General features: G+C 46.5%; 1 protein-coding gene across 3 annotated transcripts in view; it reads right to left on the reverse strand.

The window, feature by feature from the left end:
• Window positions 1-22,908, reverse strand: part of Kifc3 (kinesin family member C3) — a 96,756-nt gene extending 73,848 nt beyond the window's left edge. For 2 of the 3 annotated variants that reach the window (XM_029480399.1, XM_029480398.1), the window contains exon 1: window positions 22,793-22,908. In XM_029480399.1, coding sequence (XP_029336259.1) covers window positions 22,793-22,900 — 108 coding nt within the window. In that variant the 5' untranslated portion in view covers window positions 22,901-22,908. The remainder of the gene's footprint in view (window positions 1-22,792) is intronic. The other variant, XM_029480400.1, reaches the window with a different exon arrangement.
• Between the last annotated feature and the right edge of the window lie 457 nt (window positions 22,909-23,365).

Raw genomic sequence — 23,365 nt, forward strand, 5'->3', positions numbered from 1 at the left:
TAGTAACTTGGGCATCCATTCAAAGCCCTTGTCACCATTTGTATTAACATTTGTCCTCACAAACCAGGGAAGGGACTAACAGTTCTCTTGTTACTGGGTTCAAGAGATGCTTTGTGCTTGCCCAAGATTACACAGCCAGCATGGGGCAGAGCCAGGATCCTAAAACCAGACCACACAGTCTTGTTATTTTGTCTTTTTTTCCCCCCAGAGCTGAGGACCAAACCCAGGGCCTTGTACTTGCTAGGCAAGTACTCTACCACTGAGCTAAATCCCCAATCCTCAGACCACACAGTCTTATTCAAGAATGCCCCCTCCCCACACACAGATACTCCAATAGTGGTATTCATGAACCACTATTAGGTTCTGGGAATTGTATAAGTATTGAAGTACAGCTGTGTCCTGCCTACGTTTCTCCATATTGTGTAGAATAGTGGTTTGCCAGGCTGGCCTTGCCCTTGGAGAGTCCATTTTCAGGATGGAGGACCACTCTGCACCTTGATGGACATGTAGTCCACACTGTATGTCTGGGACATACAGACACGTGCTCCATGAGGCACAGGCTGATAGATGCTTTATTCCCTAACATAGTAGAGACACATCAGGAGTTAGATAGGGAGAGGGGCCATGGCCACATAATAATAGTGGCAACTTCCAAGATGACTGGCTTCTTCCTCCCCTCTGACCTCAGATGGGAGTCTGGCAGCTTAAAGCAAAGGCCTTGTAAGCTTCCCCCCCCCCCCATAGTAGGCCCCCTGCTAATGGCCAGATCAAAACTTATCACACATCAGCTGTGGGCCAATCAATCAATGGCCCTATGTTTCTTCAAACTGACCAACCCTAAATTAGGGGGAAGAAACTCGTCAGAAACGTAAACACAGCAGCCCTCGGGAAGAGTGGAATTCTGGGCATCCTGAGTGGCCCCTCTGCTTTGCAGGAGGTCTTTTTCTCTGTCATGTGCACGTGTGCATGCGTGTGTCCTTTTCTGCAAGATGCCTCATTTAGTCCTGCGTAACGAAAACCAGGCACGGTTCATTCTCAAAGGGGAGGAGTCAGTTCTGAATTTAGTACTTAGGCGGGGTTGAGGCTCAGCATTAGAAACCCCTGGTCTGTGTGGGGAGCGCTGGCACTCACTCGACTTTAATCCCAGCACCCAGGAGGAGGCAGAGGTGGGCAGATCTCTTGAGTTTGAGGCCAGCTTGGTCTACAGAGCAAGCCCCAGGACAGCCAGGACTACAGGGAAAAACCCTATCTCCCTAAACCAAAGGAAACATCCGGTTCATCTCTTTCAGTTAGATCTGTGCAACTGGCGAGCACTTCCAACAGGATGCAAGATAGTAAGGAGAAAAAAAATAAGTGTATAATTCAGGTAGGCTTGCAGGGCCTTAAGAAAAACAAATACATTTCACTGGAAAAGTTGCTTCCTTTACTCTGAGGTTAGGTAGGTCCCTGCTCCTTACCTGGAGTTCAGGAGCCCAGACCTCTGAGCCCAGGATGCTTGTTGGGGAGTGAGTGAGCTTTGAGCGCTGCAAAGGAGGCATCTTTGGAGGTGCTGAGGCCTGGCCATCACCAGCCAGCAGTCTCCTCTTGGTTGGGGTCTTTCTCCCACTATTCTCTCTGTTGCTGCCCCCAGCTGTTCCACCTCAACCAGACCAGGCTGGCCCTACAAACATGGTGCCCACAGTCAAGCTTGCCCCGACAGCACACTCATGCGTGCCGGAGCCTGCAACCACCGGTGCCCAGGAGTTTTCTGCTTGGTCCGCTAATTCCACTAACAGCGGCTTGGGGCTGTGAACGAGGAGGCTTTAACTACAACAATTAAAAGGCTCTGAAGACAGCACCTGCTTAGGCTTCCAGGGAATCACCTGGGTCACCTGAAGCAAGGGTCCTAGAACACGAACGTTTAATAAGAGCTTTTAGGCAGCTACTTTCCCTACAGTCGGCTCCACGTGTTCCTATGAGTTGTAACACCCACAGCTTCAGACTTCCAACAGGAAACTCAGTATGTCCAGATTTTTTTTAAAGACAGGGTCTCATGCAACCTAGGCTGAGTTCAAACTCTCTGTGTAGCTAGGATTGGCCTTGATTCTCCTGACTCCTTTTTTTTTTTTAAACAGATTTATTTATTATTATATCTAAGTACACTGTAGCTGTCTTTAGACACACCAGAAGAGGGTGTCAGATCTCATGAGCCACCGTGTGGTTGCTGGGATTCAAACTCTGGACCTTTAGGAAGAGTAGTTAGTGCTCTTAACCACTGAGCCATCTCTCCAGCCTGCTCCTCCTGACTCCTAATTCTGCTTCCTGAGGTGGCCAGATATTCACAGCTGATCTTGACTTTCAGCCTCCCAAATCCTCCTTTCACCCTCAGCCTTTCTGGCCCAGCTAACAGTGACTGCCTCTTCTGCCCTAGTGACTTGGGTTCGTATGCTTATGTTATCGTGTATGTAGCCACAGCATGCATGTGGAGGTCAGGCAGTAATTTGAGGAAGATGGTTCTCCCCTTCTACCCTGTGAGCCCTGGGGTAGATCCAGCTCCAGGATCATAGGAAGGCACTGAAGAACACATTTGGATTCCTGGAACTCAGGCAGTCAGGGATGTATGCAAACCCTCTTCCCTGTTGAGCCAGCTCACACGCTCCTGCTGCTTCTTGTTTTTGTTTGTTTGTCTTTCGGAAATGGGGGTTCACAATGTTGACCAGGCTGGCCCTGAGCATCCGATCCTCCTGCCCTGGCTTCTAAGTGGGAGTACAGGTGTGTGCCATCACATTCTAGCTCTTTCTCGTGCTGTGCCGTGAATTACACTCTGATAGGTCTTCCCTTCGAATATAACCTGCAGTCCAACCATGTCTCTGCCCAGAGGCCTACCATAGCATGTCTTAGCATCCAGGGACCCTCTTAAAACCAAAGCCCAGTCCCATCACTGTCTTGCTCAGAGCCTTCAATGGCCCCCATGTTAATCCACTGATGTCTCCCAATCTGTCCTTGTTTATTTTTGAGACAAGGCTTACTCTGTAGGGCCTCAAGTCCTTGAAAGATCCTTCTGCTCAGCCTTCCTCCTTCAACTAGGATCATAGGTGCGCACCACCATGCCCAGCTTTGCGCTCTCTCTCTCTCTCTCTCTCTCTCTCTCTCTCTCTCTCTCTCTCTCTCTCTGTCGAAGCTGTACGGCCTCTTAACATGTGTACAAGGCATCTGTTGGCTTGTGCTTTACCTCTCATGTCCCTCTGTAAAAGACAGCAAGCTCTACATTCTAGGATCTTGGTCCACAGTGTTTGCTGAGGGCTCCCAGGCAGTTATCCCCAGGCTGGTGTGGAGCAAAGGCCCTGCAAAAGTTTGTGAACAAAGGGCATAGAACAGCTGTTTAAACAAGAACGAGCAGAGGGATGCTTCCGACTTTCCTGCTCCTTGGGGAGGTGGATGGGATGAGGGCCATATAGTTGCCCTAGTTCACCTTCCCCTTCCCCACAAAGTGCAAACTCTAGAGGGGCTTGAGGGAAGGGAAGTGGGGAGGGAGGGTTCTACACATTCCAGAGTAGGGTAGGCAAGAGATTCAGGTCCAGAGTCTCGGGAAGGCGCCTAAGATCATTCTTGTGTTCCTGGTCCCAGATGCAAGGCTAGCATCTGATGCAGAGCTAGATAGATCCCTGCCTGTGGGCTGTGGAGCACGGTGCCACTGAGAAACCTAGCCACCTGGGCTGGGCTGGTGGCACTGCCCATACAGGTGCAAATTCTCGTCTTAAGCCCTTCTTAAACCAGGCTCCCGTGGCCCATGCTCCCTCCCCTCCTTCCATCGAGTTACCATAGGAGAAAAGCAGATTAAAAATGTCTCCCACGTGGCTAGAATAAGGCAGCACCGCCACTCCACCCACATGCATCAGTTCCATGGGTTTGATTTCCTCCTCAGACACTCAGGGACTGAGCTTTGAGAAACCTCCCTGGCTTGACTGTGACCCAGGAAGCTCTTTTAGGACCAGAACAGAGCATAACCCATGAAAGGACTTCACATTCCTTTACAATTCTGTAGTACAGGGAAATAGATTTGGTTGTGGTACCAACTGGTACCAACTGGTTCTCAAAGCAATCAGATCTTCTTGTTTGTTTGTTTGTTTTCCAAGACAGGGTTTTTCTGTGTAGCCCTGGCTGTCCTAGAACTCACTCTGTAGACCAGGCTGGCCTCAAATTCAGAAATCTGCCTGCCTCTGCCTCCCAAGTACTGGGACTAAAGGTGTGTGCCACCACTGCCAGGCTAGATCAGATCTTTACATTTTGATTCATACCAGTAGCAAAATTACCGTTATGAAGTAGTAATCAAATAATTTTATGGCTGGGGGTCGCCATAACATGAGGAACTGTATTAAAGGGTCACAGCATTAGGAAGTTTGAGAAAGGTCCTAGAGCCTAGGCACTTCAGAAAACAAACAACTAACAAAAACAAAAAAAACCAAAAAAACAAAAAAAAAACCCCAAAAAACAAAAAAAAACCTTTCTCCTGAGCACATGCAAAGCAGAAGTAGGATAATCAGAAGTTCAAGGCCAGCATGGGCTTCGTAGGGAGGCGCTGCCAAGTAAATATGGGGCCCCTTTCAGTGGACTTGAGCATGTGTGACTTGGATGATTTAAGGGTTACTAGGTGGCCTCAGAATGGGGTTGGTCACCAGAAAGCCAGTGATTAAAGAGCTGGAACTTTCCTTTAACCTGCAGGCAGCAGGAGCTAGAGACTGGCTTCTGTACATAAAAGCGCTAAACAAACAAACCAACCGGCTATGAGATTTGCTGAGCTTCCAAGACTTGCTGAATGCAACTCCCCGGGGAGGAGCAGGGGGTGGGGAGCGCTCCTGAGCTCTGGCCCAGCCCTTTCTGTCCCTCAGCTCATCTTTTTTGAACAGGCCAGTCAGTTTAAGCAGTTAAATTCCTGCATGCTGGGAGCTGTGTAGTAAATCAGCCGACCTGGGCAGGGTACCCAGGCATCCCTTAAACTTACAGCCTGTGATTCAGAAAGCTCTGCAGATGGGCGAACGTCTCCAACCTCAGGAGTGAGTCTAACCTTGGACTATTACAGGCTATCAAGGATGGGACCTGATGTTTCCAGGTTCCTGGTCTCTTATTCAAAGAATTGAAAATAAGGGCTTACTCAAAATTCACAAAAGTAACAAGATGACTTCGGAGTAACAGAGGAATTCCAGAAGGATACAGTCAAGAGGGAGATACAGCAAGCCACAACAAGGAACCTGGATTTTTGTTTGAGGTTTCCTTTTCTGGAGTTGAGGAGGAAGAGGAGGAGGAAGATGATGAAGATGAAGAGGAGGAGGGGGATTTGATTACTATGGGCTGTAATTTGAATGGTCTCCCTTACGCATCATTAATATTTTATGAATAGAAAGGGACCAGAGGTTTCTAAATACGTCTCTCTGTGTGTCAAATATACACCAGTAGGATTGCCCAATTTCCTGTCACCCTTGGGGAAGGGAGTCAGAGTGAATTTACAGGTGACATAAGTTCTGACGAGATGATGAAGAAAGATGTTCCTTATGTTCAAACCCGGGGCCTTACGCTGGCAGCCGTGACTGGACAGACCCTCTTCTACATGGCCCTTCTACATGGCCGCCCTCCCCGGCCTGGAGACCTTTAATGACCTACCTCATCAGAGTCTTATTTCCACACTGAAACTTTCAGGGCTGACCCGTTAGTCAAAGCAGAGTTGAAAGATTGCTTTGCTTTTTGTTTTTTAAAGATTTATTGTTAAATAGGTGTGGTGACGCACACTTTTACATCTCAGGATCTGGGAGGCAGAGGTGGGCAGATCTCTGTGAGTTCAAGGCCAGCCCTGGTCTGCATTGTAAGTTCTAGGCCTGTACCCACCTGTCCCCTCCCCAATAAATAAATGTAGTTCTGCCGAAAGAAACTTGGGGTGAGGAGGTGTCCTCTCTCTTTTATTTTAAAGATGTATTTATTTTATGTATGTGAGTGAGCCACCATGTGGCTGCTGGGAATTGAACTCAGGACCTCTGGAAGCTCAGTCAGGGCTTTTAACCTCTGAGCCATCTCTCCAGCAACATCCCCTCTCTCTTTTAATCGGAGATGTTCTTCATTCGATTCCAGAGATGCTCTGGAGGGAATCACAGTCAGAGACTACAAATGAAGCTACAAGTGCGCACACAGTGTTGGCAATGTCTTTCCCCTGAAAATGGAGTTTCTGGTGAGGTTCAAGGCTAGGAAGGAGAAACGGCCTTAAGCTGTAGTTAATTGGCCGGCAAAGGCTTCAACCAGGTGCTTGGGTGAAGGGCTTCTCTCTTTTCTCAAATCCATCAAACACGCCCTTGCCTTCCCAGTCTGGCTTAATGTATGCCAAGGAAGTACCTGTTCTACTGAGGCAGGATTTTAAAAACAAGGAAAATTATGGGGGCATGAGGAACAGAGAGAGGAACTCCTCAGAGCAGAGTCTGGCTGAAGCCCCTCTCGCCAGCTGAGAAGAAAGAGTTTCACCCCCAGGACTACATTCACCAGGAGGTCTTTTTCTTTGTATAGATGCTTTCTGTTAAATTAGCAGTGAGCTGGGCATGGCCCTGAAAGTACCTGGCCTCCATTTCTTTTTCCCAGCTGTTCACAGTAAAGATACTTCCCTGTAGTGATACAGACTCGTCACCTGCGGTCCTATCAGGTGCCCCTCAGGAACCCACTGTAATCTCATTTCCGTTCCTTGCAATCCTTTGAAGACAAAGGACTTGTCTTTAAAATCCATCCAAACACCATATCTTGGCCATCTGTAAAGACAATGAAATGGGACTCTCCACACCCTTGCTGTCTTACTGTTAACTCCTGGGCTTAAAAAATAAATAAATAAAAATCTGTATTTCAAATGCCTTTTAGACAAGAAACTTTAACTCTGCTTCATATGATTATTCTGAAATTCCTTTCTGTGTTGAAGCCAAGGACCCGGTTTTTCTGCAGTCAAGGTCCCCAGACTGTGAGATGCATTGTGAAGTTGTGCCTCTGCCATTGTGGTATCTACTTCTTCATCCCCTGGCTTTTGAGAGTCTCTCTGAGCCAGCACTGGTCTACACTTCTTAAACTTCTCCCCCCTCCTTCCTCAGCCTCCCTGTTACAGGGGGGTCCTTAGATCCGTTAAGTGTGCCACGTCTTAAAGGAAATTGGGAAGTAAATTGATAAAGGAAGTTGGGTTTATTTATAGTTTGGCCAAACCTGGAAGAGAAAGATGCCTAGTTTCCGATTTCCTGTTCGGTGCCACATTTTATAGAAAAGCTAAAAAGAAACGTCTAAAATCTGCATGTGTTAATTTACTTTGTCAGAACTGTGGACTCTCTTCCTGGAAGGCCAGTTCTCCTCTGGCTGGCAGGAGGCCGCTGCCCTTCCCTTCTTGCAGTGGAATTCCTGGGGACGTTTTTCACTCTTTGGGATGATAAAGGGAGGGAGGGGGTGAATACCAGAATTTCATTCATATTCTCTCTTTTCCTGTTAAGGCTGTTAACACGGGTCTTTTCTATCAAATACTACAAAACTGTATTTAGGACAAGGAATTAAATCTTTTTTATCATCTCCCACCTAGTAAGACTTTTATGCAAACATTTCCATGCCCCTTCTCAGGAAAACTTCTGTTTACACGGAGCCCACTGCCCTAGGAATACTATGGTCTGGAGCAGTGACCCTTTTCCGACTCCTCCTCATTTCCCGTGTGCCTTTTTCCTTTTTTTCAGACTAGCCAATTGAATCAGACTGTGAAGTCAGACCCTGGGCAATGGGAAAGAAACACAAAACCTAAGCTAGAATTAAAATTAAGTACACGTCCTGTCTCAGTATACCCTCTTGTCCAGACACTCACTTGGAGTGGCGGTCTCTTTCTTTGTGACCCTGAACTTATTTCTGATGCCCTGATGACAGCAATGTTCTTCCACAGCTGATTTAGTTTGGGTTTTGTTTGTTTGTGTTCAGGGGCTGGGGATAGCAGGGAGGCACAGGCTCACCTTGACGAACCAGCCTGCCTCCATCTTAGTCGTAAAAGCCATGTTATAGTTAAGATAAACTAGGTTCATTCCTGTTTATGAGTAAATCTCTGTTTCTCGAGGATGAGGCTGTATCCCACCCTGACCTTAATAACAAATGGTTCTGCAGCCCCTATTCCAGGAGTGGCAACTATGTCTTTGTTTCGAAAGTTATTATGACCACCTGTTGTTATGATCTCCTGGTTATTAACTCCTTGCGTCCTTGTTTCAGGTTGTTATGATCAACTTATTCTGCTTCTGTAACCCCACCTGTTGCCCAACAAATCCCCCATTTAGAAACCCCTTCTCGAATGGTGTGGTAGCGCACGCCTTTAATCCCAGCACTCGGAGGCAGAGGCAGGCGGGTTTCTGAGTTCGAGGCCAGCCTGGTCTACAAAGTGAGTTCCAGGACAGCCAGCGCTATACAGAGAAACCCTGTCTTGAAAAACTCATAAAAAACAAACAAACAAAAAAACAAAACAAAAAAGAAAGAAAGAAACCCCTACTCATGGACTATAGCAAAGTCCTTACCTTCCCCATGTCAAGAGATCTCTTGAACCCCACTTGTAGGGAGAGACAGCCTGTATACATAAACAAAAAAAAGCTTGCTTTAATTAATTACTTGCTTTAATTATTTTGTCCATGATTTGGGTCGGTGGTCTTTCTCCTCAAATCTGTGGGATTAACAACCTGCAGGCCTGAGAACACATCTACTCTTAGACCAAGTCTAGAAGATAGTTTGGACTATTTTTACTATTTAGTAAAAAGGGGAGGTCAAAGCTTCACATGTAAGTCCTTGGTTTTTCTGTCTAAGGCCTGGACATTTCCATACATCCAGGGAGTCTGTTAAAGCTCTCAGCCTATTTTGCCCAGATGAGAATGCACTGTTTGTAAGTGCCTTCATTTATTCAAGAGTTTCTTTAGAAGGAAACTGGGAACGGGGCCTGGTTTACTGAGGGAAGGACCACACATGGAGCTGACAGTCAGGACCAGCCTTCAAGATGTCTTCTGGGGGCTGGGGTGCAGAACACTTGTTTGGCGTATGCAAGTGAGACAAACCCACCTCTGCCTGGAGCAGGTGTTAGATGTTGGGAAACTGCTGTTGAGATCATGATGAGTGTTAATAAGCTCCTTAAGTTCCTACTGGAAGCATGGAAAAGTTTGGGCGCTGGGGCAGTCTGATTCCATAATTGACAACTGAACTCTTCAGAATCCAACCATGGCCCTAGTGGCTCTCAACCTTCCCAATACTGTGACTCTTTAATACAGTTCTTCATGTTGTGGTGGTTCCTAACCATAAAGTTATTTCCATTACTACTTCATAACTGTGATTTTGCTACTGTTGTGAATTGTAATGTAAATATCTGATATGCAGGATATCTGAGATGCAATCCCTGTGAAAGGGTCATTTGATTCCCAAACCAGTCCCCACCCACAGGTTGAGAACTGCTGGTCTACTCTCTTGTCAGCATCAGGAGTTCTGAGAGAAAACTACTCAGGCCCAGCTGACCGCCCCTCTCCTGGAGGTGCAGTTGCAACCTGGACTGTCTGAAAGACTAAAGTGCAGACATTTTGCTATTGTGGCCTTAGTAAACTCTAGACGTTCCCATAACCATCTTTGCCTAGCCCAGAGGGGTGACACTTCCACTAGTGGTCTAGCAAAGTGTCGGCTGTGACCTGTGCTAGAGACAACCCAGTGATTGGTGCAATCGCAGACCTTCATCTGCAAGTGAAGTGTATTGTTATTCGTACAATCATCCTTTCTAAGGCATATAAGCAGGCGGTTCAGGCTCTCTTGGTGAGTTGGCTGGGAGACAGATACCATCCTGTGCTGTCTCCTCTGGTGTTGCAACATCAGGCTGGCTCCACAGAAGTCTTTCAGTCAGTCTTGTTGTACCTAGTTTTAGTACCGTGGGATGAGGAGTAACCAAGAATGCAGTAGCAGACAAAGCAGCCAAGGCTACGGGTTAGCAGTCACTCAACACGCGAGCAGCAAGGCAGCCCGCTCCCTGGAAGCTGAAGAGGCTGAGCAGGTCAAGAGTGGCCAGGGCAGGGGCAACAGATGGGTAGAAAGAGAAGACAGAGAGCTGAGGCAGAAGAAGTGAGGAACCTAAAAGCCAAGAAGAAAAACTGCAAGCCTTGCTTGCTATTGGAATTCTGAAGAAGTCTGGCCTTGGTGGCGCACGCCTTTAGTCCCAGCATTCAGAGGCAGAAGCAGGGGGATCTCTGAGTTCAAGAACAGCCTGGTCTACACAGTGAGTTCCAGGACAGCAAGGGCAGAGAAAAAGGACAGAGAAACAGTGTCATTGAAAAACCAAAATTAATTAATTAATTAATAATAAATAAAAGTAAAAGGACCCTGAAGAATCATCAGGCCTTTAGGGCCAAAAATTTGAGATAGTCCAGGCTTAGGACCTATAACATGGCTGCAAGCAAGGTCTAAGAAATCTTCCTAGGCTCCATAGAGTGCCAGACATAGCTGGGTGTGTTGGCACACACTTGCAATCTCAATACTAAGAAGGTCGAGAGTTCAAGGCCAGCCTGAGCTACTGATGGTCACCCTGTGTCAAAAACAAAACTATAGATAGATAGATAGATAGATAGATAGATAGATAGATAGATAATGAAACTTCGGTGATGATTTCATTTTTCTTTTCCCTTACCCCCTTAAACGTTAATTTCAGAATCTAAGATGCTAGTTCCCTTTGGCATCATGAAGAATGTACTTTTTCTGTCTTAATGGCAGCTGAGAAGATCAGAGGACCCAGGGATTAACAGCAACAGGAGCAAAGCACATCGGAGCTTATGCCTGCAGCTCCATTCGCCTGACTTCAGGGCTCGCAAGTGTCACCAGGCAGACCATTTCAATAGTCAGCTTGATGAAATGAAAAACAAACAAACAAAACCCCTGAGGCACTGCTCTGGATTTGTCTGTGGAGACATTTCCGAGGAAGTTTAACTGAGGACGGAGGACCCACCCTGATGCAGGAGCACCATCCAGTAGGCTGAAATCCTCACGTGCATTAAAAGGGGGGAGGGGGGAGAGGAGAAAGCGAGCTGAGCTCCCGCTCTGCAGCTGCTCAGGCAGGAGCACACAGCTTCCTGATGTTTCCCTGATGTAACAGACTGTATCCTCAAGCTGATGCTTTTCCTGATGTAACAGACTGTATCCTCAAGCTGATGCTTTTCCTGATGTAACAGACTGTATCCTCAAGCTGATGCTTTCCCTGATGTAACAGACTGTATCCTCAAGCTGATGCTTTCCCTGATGTAACAGACTGTANATGCTTTCCCTGATGTAACAGACTGTATCCTCAAGCTGATGCTTTCCCTGATGTAACAGACTGTATCCTCAAGCTGATGCTTTCCCTGATGTAACTGTATCCTCAAGCTGTGAGCCAAAACCCTTCCTCTTTTCATTTGCCATTTTGTTTGGGGTATTTTGTTACTGCAATGAAATAAGGAAGCCGGCATGTCTATTTGCCAGTTCTAGGAACCTGCTGGAACAGTTTGAGGCAAATGGTTACCTGGGTCCAAAGGGTTAGCTATAATTAAGCAATGCAGCTGGGCGTGGTGGCACTCACCTCTGCCCCCAGGACCTGACAGCCAGATGGGGGTTGTTGTAAGTTCGGGGTCACCTAGTCTATACAGCTAGTTTCTGGCCAGTGAGGGCTACAGAGTAAGAAGGCCCTGGGTTAAAATGACTTTAAACAAAAGGTGTGACTGGGTGCAGGAGTGGTGGCTCAGAGGCTAAGAGCACTGGCTGCTCTTCTAGAGGACCTGGGCTTGCTTCCCAACGCAGTTCACAACTGTGTGTAACTGCAGTTTCAGCGTATCCGATGCCCCCTTCTGGGCTCTGAGGGCACGGTCTAACATGTGTGCAGGCAAAACAGTCATATGCATGAAAATGATTTCTTTTTAAAAAGGCAAAACAAGCCAGGTGGTGGTGGCACACGCCTTTAATTCTAGCACTTGGGAGGCAGAGGCAGGCAGATTTCTGAGTTCGAGGCCAACCTGGTCTACAGAGTGAGTTCCAGGACAGTCAGGGCTATACATAAAAACCCAGTATCAGAAAACCAAAAAAATTAAAATAAAAAGGCAAAACAATCAAGCCTAGAATTCAGATTCCATTTTACTCACCGACGTATTTGTATTGATCCGTTTATTTTTATTGGCTGACTGATTGATTGATTGATAGGGTCTTACTATATAGGCCATGCTGGCCTCCAACTCACAGAGATCCACTACATTTGCCTCCTGAGCACTGGGCTGTTATGCCTGGTCTTTGATTTCTCTTGTTGTTCCTGTACAACCTAGGTTAATTCAGGTAAGTCACCTTTTAGGTGACGAAAATGACACTTAGAACCCACCTTTGCGATAAACTGCTCTATGTGTGTCTGTGTCTGTGTCTGTGTGTATTATCAATTTAATTATCTTATAAAGCCCTTTTACAGGGGTCTCAACCTTCCTAATGCTGTGACCCTTTAATACAGTTCCTCATGTTGTACTGACCCCCAACCATAAAATTATTTTGTTGCTACTTCATGACTGTAATCTTGCTACTGTTATGATTTTTTTTTCTGGTTTTTCAAGACAGGGTTTCTCTGTATAGCCCTGGCTGTTCTGGAACTCACTTTGTAGACCAGGCTGGCTTCGAACTCAGAAATCCACCTGCCTCTGCCTCCCGAGTGCTGGGATTAAAGGCGTGCGCCACCACTGCCCGGCTCTGTTATGAATCTTAATGTAAATATCTGATGTGCAATATGTCTGATGTGCCTGTGAGAGTGTCCTCTGACCCTTCTCCCCACCCCCACTCCCACCCCACAAAGGGGTCATGACCCATAGGTTGAGATCTACTTCCTTGTTAGGTGTTCAGTGTGTGCCTTGGTAAAAGTACTTCCTACTGGTCAACCGAAGGTCTACAGTGTTGGAGTCAAATCCAGGGCCTTGAATATGAGCTCTCACCACTGAGCTACACTGTCAGCCCAGTATATGGTCTTTTTAACCAGGTTAGTGCCCTTTCTGAAGAGAAAGTTCACACAGACTGTTTCTACACAGGCTCTCTCTATGTCTGTGGTTCGTTACCCTCTGGGGAATCACAAATTCCTAACAGTAGCAAGATTCCAGTTATGAAGTAGCAATAAGACAATTTTATGGTTGGGGGTCAGCACAACATATGGAACTGGGTATTAAAGGGTTTCAGGATAAGGAAGGTTGAGAACTACTGCTCTATGTAGCTCTGGGAGGCCTGGAACTTGATATGTAGACCAGGCTAGCCTCAAACACACAGAGACCCTCCTGTCTCCTGAGTGCTGGGATTACAGGCATGTACTACCACAACTAGCTACTGAATTTCTCTTAAAATATGCACGCCTTTAATCCCAGCACTCAGAGGCAGAGGCAGGTGTAGCTCTTAGAATTCACGTAGTGAATTCCAGGACAGCCAGTTACATAGAGAATCTCTGTTGGGGGGTGGGGTGCTGAAGGAGCTGAAGGGTTTTGCAGCCCCTGGGGCAGGGTGAGCAACAGTGTCAACTGGCCAGAACCCCCTGGAACTCCTGGGGACTGGCCCATCAACCAGAGTACACATGGGGGACTCATGGCTCCAGACACATATGTAGCAGAGGATGGCCTTGTTGGACATTAGTGGGAAGAGCGGCCCTTGGTCCTGTGGGGGTTCAATGCCCCAGTGTAGGGGAATGCCAGGGCAGGGAGGCTGGAGTGGGTGGGTGGGGGAACACACTCATAGAGGCAGGGAGAAGGGGAATGGGTTAGGGGGTTTTCTGGAGGGGAGACCTGGAAAGGAGATAACATTTGAAATGTAAATAAAGAAAATATCCAATAAAAGGAAAAGAGAGAAAGAGAGGAAGAGAAAGGAAGGCGGGGGAGGGGGAAGGAAAGAAATAACCTAGCTGTATGCCTGTAATCCTAGCACTCAGGAAGCTGAGGCAGGAGAGTGAGAATTCAAGACCAACTTAGGCTACAAAATAAAATTTGATCTAAAAAAGTAATGAATAAACGAATTTCAGAGCTGGGCAGTGGTGGCTCATGCTTTTAATCCTAGCACTTGGGAGGCAAAGGCAGATGGATTTCTGAGTTTGAGGCCAGCCTGATCTACAGAGTTATTTCCAGGACAGCCAGGGATACACAGAGACACCCTGTCTTGAAAAACAAAAACAAACCAACAAACAACAACAAAACGTACCTTGGACTAGAATGTAGCTCAGTGATACGTAACTGTCTAGCATGCACATAGCTTGGGTTTGATCTGCACCAAGAAAATAATTAATTAATAAAAACAGGAAAAACTCAAATGTCTGAGGCAGGAGGATTATCATGAGTTTGGGGCCAGCTTGGGCTACATGGTAAGCTCCAAGGTAGCCTAGGCTACAGAGTAAAACTGTCTCAAAAAAGGACAAAGCAATAGCTAGCAGGGCAGGCGTGCTGGCACATTTCTGTAATCCCTGTGTCTTGGAAGCTAAGGCAGGAGGGTCATCAGTTCAAGGTAAGCCTGGGCTACCCAATGACACTTGGTAGGGAGGAAAGTCCTAAGTGAGTTGACCTGGGCATGCCTCATGGGAGTGGCAAAGACTTCTCCCCTAGTGAGGCTCTGTGGCATGGCACAGCCTTTCCTCTGGTCTATGTGCAGATATTCATCCTGAGAGCAGAATATACCTACTATACCTTTCTCCCCACCCCCACCCCAGTGTGTGTAGCTTGAAGACTACAGAGGTTGCCCCTACGGGAGGGGAGATCAGCGATGCCTGCCTCCGAGTTCAACTGTTTATGATAAGCCTGCCCCCTTGTTTATCTGTGTGTGATAACCCCGTCTCCTCTATCAGCTGTCTACACCACCATCCAAGGAGCCTAGACCACAGGTCTCAGCCTTTCTCTGTATGTGCATCTGTCATTTCTCCATCCCCTCCCTCTCCCTAGTCAGGGTTCTGGGACCCAACTGTACAAGGATGCAGCAAGATTCTGGAAACAAAACAAAACAAAAACCAAAAGCCCACAAAACTCATACATAATAAATAAGTTAAAATAGTACATTTAAAATATTTCAATAGGGCCTGTGAGATGGGTTAGCCAGTTAGCTTGTCTCACAAAGTGACCTCCCGAGTCCCATCCCTGGAACCTTTGTATAGGAGGAAAGGAAGAACCAACTCCTGGAGTTGTCCTCTGACCGCCACAGTCACTGTGGCACAACACACACACACACACACACACACACATTAGTAATGACAATAATTAATTTAAAAATAGTCTAAAAGACAATGTGAAGGAGCAAAGTTGGGCTTTTTGTTTGTTTGTTTGTTTGTTTTCCCCTTTGAGACAGAGTTTCATGCTGCAGCCCAGGCTAGCCTCATCCCCATGCCAAGCCTCACCTACCCAACTATTAGGATTATAGGGTTATGCTACTATATCCAGCTCCTGGTTTGTTTAGTTGGTTTGTTGGGGTGTTTTGTTTTGCTTTTGTTTTATTGGAGACAGTTTCACTCTCTAGCCCAGGCATGCCAATACTCCTGCCTAAGCCTCCTTCCAAGTATTGGGATCAGAGTCATGAACCATTTTTTCCCAGATTTTAAATTCTGATTTTTAAGGGGAGTCCTCCAAGAAGTACTTGACATATAATGATAAAGGAATCTTATATCATAAGGATGGAAAACCTCATACCATGCCTATATAAGGCCAGGGTGCCTATATTAATATCAGATGAAGTAAATACCAAAGCAAGAGAAAATGACCAGGAATAAAGGAAAATATGACATTACATAATGAGAAAAGGGTCAGTTTGTCACCAGAAGAAAACCTCACCCCATGAGATGCCTTCAGAATCAACTCAGAGGCCAGGCAGCCTGTCAGAGAGAAAGCAGCTCCTTCATAGAGAATGAACGGCCCCTCTGGTGTCACCCAGGGAAACATGAAGAACCTCCCTAGGCTTTATCACTCTCAGCCAGATTAAAGACCACTAATTTCAGAGGTCACATAGCTAGGTAACACACTGCTAGTCCCCGCTGCCTTCCTGGCTGCAGTGTGTGTTGTGGCTGTGGTTGCCAGCGGTACTTTGAGGAACCTGAACACACTGGCGTTTTGCTTGGGCCTGCAGCCGACAGACAGGTAACTAGGAGGATGAAAGGCGAGCCTTACACGGTGTCTGCCTCATCTCCTGCCTCAACCTTCGGGTTAAATCTGAATGACTTCTCCGTGTAAGCATGTTAAACATCTGAGAAATGTTTTGCCCAAAACTATAAAACAGGGTTAACTTGACCTAGACTTGCCTGGTCTGTCTCTCGCCCAGCCTTCAAGGCTAATGACACCCACAGCTACCATGACTGGAAACACCAGACCAAGAAGGCAGTGCAAAGAGGTGGCTCCTGAGCACCTAGAAGAGCCCCACCTTTTCACAGAAGTGCCATGAATATTCATTCTTCACCATGTCCTGGCCTTCTGGTCCTCTGCATCTCTATCTCATAGGGTAAGGAAGGTGATTTCCTTCATCTATTTATTGTTTTATTTTGTGCTTTTGAGACAGAGCCCCGCTATGTAGATCACGCCGATATAGAACTCACATGTACTTTAGGCTGGCCTTGAACTCGTGACTCTTGTGTTTTAGGCTCTTGACTGGTGAGCTTGTGGGCATTTGCTACTATGTCCAGCTGGAGAAGCTGATTTGGGAGCAGAGATCTCTCTTCTCCATCCTTTGCTCCCTGGCCAAGCCTTCAGCCACCCATATAATACATCTTTATCCACAACATCCGTTTCCCAAGCACTGGTCTTTCCATAGAACAAACACCTGGATCTCATAACTACTTGACCAAGAAGAAAGATCCAACCTAAACATATGCCTAACAACATAGGTTTGAATATAGGCAGCAAGATCTGTAGAAGCTATAGAAGAGATGAGGAAACAGACAGTTATAGTTAGAGACTTCAGTACACCTCTCTCTGTGATTGACGCTATAACTAGGCAAAAAATAAACAGATATAGGATTGAGTCATCCCAGCAACTGAATGGCTCTCACTGACTTTTATGGAATCTTTCATCAAATAAAAGCAGAACACACCGTCTTCCCAAGTGCACGAAGAACACTGTTAGACCATATCGTAGCCCATAAAACAAATCCCAACGCACTTACTTAAAAGGAGCTCATCTTTTGGTTGTAAGCCAAGCCTTTAATGGCTAAGCCATCTCTCCTGCCTACTTAAAAAGGCTTAGAATGATATAAAATTGTTTTCCAAAAAGGAATTAAAAAGGGAAAGGGGAATAACAGCATACTTCTTTAATTTAGTTTAGCTTGATATTTGTGTTTTGTTTTGCTTGAGGGCAGGGTCTTCCTTTAGAGTCCTGGTTGGCCCAGAACTAACTATGTAGACTGGCTTTTCAAATTGATGGCAATCCTCCTGCCTCTGCCTCCTGAATGCTGGGATTTGACAGACATGTGGCCCCACACTGGCAACAGCGTATTTCTAAAGTGGGAATCTTAGTCTGAATAGAAAAACGTTCAAACCAAACAAAAATGAAAATATAGCCTATAAAATTTTGTGGGACATCAGTAAGTGGTGCTTAGGGGAAATTTATAGCATGAAATGCTTATTTTAAAAGAAATAAGAGGCACCATTCAAAAGTTCATCTAGACCAGGCATGGTGGCACATGCCTGTATTCCCAGCACTCAAGAGGGAGAAATTGGAGAATAGGAAGTTTTAAATAGGAGACTAGGAAGTCTTTGTTTTGTTTTGTTTTTGTTTTTTTTCCAGAGCTGAGGACCGAACCCAGGGCCTTGCACTTGCTAGGCAAGAGCTCTACCATTGAGCTAAATCCCCAACCCCTGAGAATAGGAAGTTTTAAGGCTAGTTTGGGCTACTTAGCAAAATCTTGTCACAGCATGTGAACATGTGCACACACAGAGAGAGAGAGAGAGAGAGAGCGCTAATCTTCCTCCTTAACTAAGAAAAAAAAAGCAAAAGCAAAGAAATAATAAAGCTAAGAAGGAAAAAAAAGAATCAGTAACTATGAAAATGGAAAAACAGAAAAAAAAAAAGAAAAAGAAAAGAGAAAAGAAGAAAAGAAGAAAAAGAAAACAACCAATGAAACTGAAGCTGAAGTCCAGGGTGACGTAACAGCTCTGTGTCAGCTTCTGGGAAGGCTGAAGCAAGACAGTCACTTAAGCATGTAAATTCTAGACTGAAACTGGGGAGGTGGCCAGCTGGGATGATATTTGTAATCCCAGCATTTAGGAGGCAGAGACAAAAGGATCATCACAGATTTGAAGCCACCCTGCATAGTGAGCTTCAGGAGAGCCAGGAATGCCTAGAGAAACAATGTTTCCAATAGACATTTAAAAAGTTGTTCTAAGCCAATTTAAGCAGCAGAAACACACATAGGTAAAGGCCCACTCACACACACACAGAGCAAGCGGGGCTGGTTGTTCTGATGCCCGGGCACCTGCTTAGAACCACAGGACTCAGTGAGTGCTACAAGTTTAAGACTAGCCAGTGAGCCAGGGCGTTACATCAACAAAACAAAACAAAACAAAACAAAAATGAAAGCAAAGTGTGCTACACAGTGAAACTCTATCTGGAAAACCCAAAGATCCAATGATCAGAATAAAACAAAACAAAACAGTAGATTCTTTGACAAGACAAGATCAGTAAAGAAATGCACATAGCAGTCTGACAATTCAGAAGAAAAGGAATCAATTTATTAACCCTCAAACCACTACAACTCCAAGAGGGGACGGAAGACTCAGTAACCCTATACCTATTAAAAGGAATTGACTGTCTAGTTCAAACACACCCCCACCGAAAAAGATTCCAATCCTTATACTTAAAGAACATATTAAAATGTGTTTTTCATACTGTCAGAAAAATAGAGGAGGCTGGACGTGATGGTACATGCCTTTAATCCCAGCACTCAGGAGGCAGAAGCAGGCAGATCCTTGTGAATTCCAGGTCAGTCCTGTCTACATAGTGAGATAAGATCACCAGGTTTATAAGGAGATATCCTGTCTCAAAGAAGAAACTAACTAACTAAAACACCTGTAAAGTGGGATTTCCCCAGATGAGGCGTTCCTTCCTGTGAAACTCAGAAGCAACTGAAGGCAATTTTAACTTGTTTTAATTAATTATTTAATAAATATTTTGAGACAGTGACATAGATCTCACTATGTAGTTTCGGCTGGCTTGGAGCTCATTCTATAGACACAAACCTTTCCACAAAGGTCACCGGCAGGCTCTTTCTCCCAGACCCCAGTTAAACACTGTGTGCTGAAGCATCTTCTCTTCTTTGGAGAGTTTGTTTTCTTCTGCTTCTACTTCCAAATTCAAGCTGCTGCGTACCCTCACTCCCTCTTTCAAAGACATAGGTGAAGATATTGAAATGGCATGGATGTCTTTTGATTCAGAATTGGGAGGGGGGGCATTCACCACAGAGAAATTTCTAGCACATTGAAGCCCTGCCTACTATATTTGATTCAAGCCCCAGCCCGCCCTACACACAAAAAGCTCACAAAGAAAAAAAAAAGTCACTTAATGAAATGCTAATAATTATAGTTCTTTCCATTCAGCTCTCAGAAACTCCCTTGGGAGTCTCATCCCCTCCTGCTAAGCTCCCACAGACCCCACAATTATGCCTTCCACATTGACCTTAGAAATTTCCCTCATACTCCGAAGTCATGCCAGGAGTGACAAGGGGCAAACAACTGTAAGTAACTAAAATAACTAATAATAAGGTTGGCTTCATTTTTTTTTTTTTTTAAACACGGCAACCAAGTGTAGTGTTACAAACTGAGACTCCCAGGACTTGGAAGGTGGGGATAGGAGGATTAGGAGTTCGAGGTCACCCTTGGCGATATAGTAAGCTCAAAGCAAGTCTGGGTTACCTATGGCCCTGTCAGATGGAGTAAGGAAGGGACTGGGAAGAGAGTGCAGAGGTTAAAAACAATTGCTGCTCTTCTAGAGGCCTGGAGTTTGCTTCCCACACCCACACTGAAATGCTCACCGCTGCCTGTAACCCCAGCTCCAGGGAACCCAATAACTCCAGCCTCCAGTGGCGGCCCCTGTACTCACATGCACACGCCTCCACCCACGACTGCAGCCAGCACACACTCAGTTCTGACGAAAGTCTCCTAGCCCTTTCTTGGAAACTATGGAAAGGCGGAGTGAAGTGTAGAAAGACCAAACTAACTTGAATGACACAAGCTTACGTACTCCCCTTCGTCACTGAACCCCAACTCCTCTCTAACTATAGGACTGTGCAGTGCAGTTTCTCAATCCCACAAATCAAGTACAGTTGGCCAGAGCCAGGGTTCCCAAGGAAACTGCAGGCCGGAAGGGCAAAGGGTCCATGGTTAGGAAACCTATTTCCTAAAGGTGAAATAGTTCCATGGGAATCTGAAGTGTTGGTTGGCAGTGTCTGCAGACACGAAGAAAAGGTAAATGGGGTTCTGGAAGCCCGTCTGGCAGGAGGGGTGGGTGGGTCTCCTCAGGCCTGCCTGTGCCTAGCAGCTCCATATACAGCAGTTTCTTCCACTGTCAGATCTTAGTTAAAGAGGCATCCCCTTGCTGGATAGTGGTGGCGCACACCTTTAATTCCAGCATTCAGGAGGCAGAGGCAGGTGGATCTCTGCACTTGAGGCCAGCCTGGTCTACAGAGTGAGCTTCAGGACAGCCAGGGCTACACAGAGAGAAACCCTGTCTAAAAACAAAAATGGCACCCCCCAAACCCCCAAGGCCTTTCTCTCCATGCCTATTTACTAAGTGCTTATTGGACTAGACGCTCATGCATGAATTCAGAAGTGGCTTTCTAGTCCCAGGGAAGAACCTGCCCTAAGGTCCTAGCTTGTCTCCTGAGTTCTTTTTTAAAAAGATTTATTTATTTATTATATGTAAGTACACTGTAGCTGTCTTCAGACACACCAGAAGAGGGCATCAGATCTCATTACGGATGGTTGTGAGCCACCACGTGGCTGCTGGGATTTGAACTCATGACCTCTGGAGGAGCTCTTAACAGCTGAGCCATCTCTCTAGCCCCAGTCACCTGAGTTCTTATCTTGTTACTCTCTGGAGGCTCCATGGGAGCCCAGATCAACATTCCAGGCACACTGCAAGCTATGAAAAATGCAAGCCAAAGGAGAGAGGAAAATGCTGACCCATGCCTACATATGAGACAGGAGGATGGAAGTGTGGCAGCCAGATTGGGCTATGTGGTGCGTTCAAGGCCAGCCTGGGCTCCCTCACAAGTAGAACAAGGCAAAACAACAATACGAATAAGCAGGATCGAACGCCAACTCTTTCGGGAAACACCAAACCGGTTCAGAAGCCTGTATAACGCCAGCAAACCCATCGGGAGCTTCAAACACCCAAAGGGACAGCATTTGCCCCAGCTTCCCTGGCACACTGCACTTTGATTCAGTTTGCAGAGGTTTTAGTTGGAGATGCTAAGTGACCCGAGTACTGATGGGCTCATCAGTGCTTGACCTGGCCCAAAGGAAGCAGGGCATTCTGATTTGGGAAATATTTCTAGATAGCCAGGGCCACCCCCAAACGGCCCTCTTTCTCCATTCCCATGACATTCTGTCCATCCAATGCAAGGCTACCCTAGCTGTCTACCATGAAGGCCACTTCAGGCCGATCTTCGTGACTGTGAGCCAAGGAGAGAGGAATTATGTCGTCAGCCTCGTCAGTGGGGGCCGCCAGAGGAAGAGGGTTCCCAGAGCAGCAGAACTGGGGTAATTAAACACACTGTGGCTGGGTGTGTTGATGAATGTCTTAAACCCAGTTGCAGGGGGGTGGGGGTGGATCTCTATGAGTGAGAGGCAGCCTGGTGTACATGATGAGTCTAGGTAGGCTAGCCAGGGCTACATAGTGAAACAGTCAGAAAAATAAAAGAAAGAAAGAATGAATGAATGGAAGGAAGGTAGGCAGGAACAAACAAACAAACAAGAGACAGGGGTCTGAGAAGTACAGCTCAGTGCCTGCCTAGTAGGCATAAGGCCTTGAGTTCCATCCATCCCCAGCAAGAAGGAGGAGGGGGAGGGGGAGGGAGGAGGGGGAGGAGGAAGGGGAGGGGGAGAGAGGGGGGAGGAGGAGGAGGAGAGAGAGGGGGAGGAGGAGGAGGAAAATATTAGTGCATATTCTAGAAGAGGAAGACCATGAAGATGGGAAGGGGAGGTTATCAGTTTGGGGAGTCACGGTGCTAGTAATGGAACCCTGACCTTGTGTGTGCTGAGCGATCAGTTCTATCATTTCCCTAGATTCCCAGGCCTGGGGAGGTCTTTATATTACTCTGATCAATGCTGTGGGCAGAGGAGGGCTGGGGACTATTCTAGAGTGGGTCCCTTTAGTTGAGAGATTATTACCTAAAAGCACTGCATGTCCATCCATTTGGAATGTCATTATGCTAAAAGGCCTTCCCAGGGGCCTGTGAAATGGCTCAGCAAATAAGAACACCTGTCGCCAGGCAGAAGGCCAGTGTTTGGTCCTCCTAGCGCTCGTGGTGAAGGAGAGAACTGTTTCCTACCAACTGGCCATACGTCCATGTGTGATCCTGCGTGTGCAGAAGCATGCATATACTCAAGTAAGTACATGTTAATTTGAAGAAGCAATTTCTGAAATCTCAGCCCTCAAAGACAAACATTTAATTAAAATCTTTTTTTTTTTTCCTTCATGACCTGATAAGTAACTTGAGCCCCAGAAGCATAGCGAGTCTCTAGTCCCTGCCAGAGAAACCCGTCTTACCTGAAACCTCTCTCTGCCTCCCCACCTCCTTCCCACTGCCCCACGGCCGGGTCCTCACCTTATTCTGCCATGCGACTCCAGTCTCCACTTCTGGCCTGTCTTTGTCTCTGGAGCTCCAGGAGCCTGCCAGGGTCCTCTTTCCAAACAGCTGCTCGGCCCAGAACATTGCCTGAGCAAGCTGCCTTCCCGACTGCCCCACAGCCTCCAGGCTAAAGTCCAAATTCCTAAGCAGAACACCTCCCTGGAGGCTCGGCAGCCGTCCCCTCCTTCCTGCCCGGTGTCCTTTAGTTATCACTCACAACCAACCAAGACTTCAGAGAGCACCGTCCAACAAGGACACACTGGAACACATTGTTTTGAGCCTGCATAAACCCCTTGTGTCTTTTTCAGTGTCTAGTGCTGTCTCACCACAATCTTCCCAACTTGACATTCAAGGGGCTAAAGCAGGAGCATTTGAAGTTCAAGGCCGGCTTGGGCCAAATAACGAGTTAAGACCTTGTGGCAATAAACAGAAACAAAACCAAACCCCTTCCTTTTTAAAATCCTGTCGCAAAGAGTGGGACCATGGGTCAGAGCAGAGTATAGGCCTGGTATAAGTGAGGCCCTGGGCTCTGTCCTCAGCACCATAAAA

This window comes from Mus caroli, chromosome 8 (assembly GCF_900094665.2).
Source record: "Mus caroli chromosome 8, CAROLI_EIJ_v1.1, whole genome shotgun sequence".
Lineage (NCBI taxonomy): Eukaryota > Metazoa > Chordata > Mammalia > Rodentia > Muridae > Mus > Mus caroli.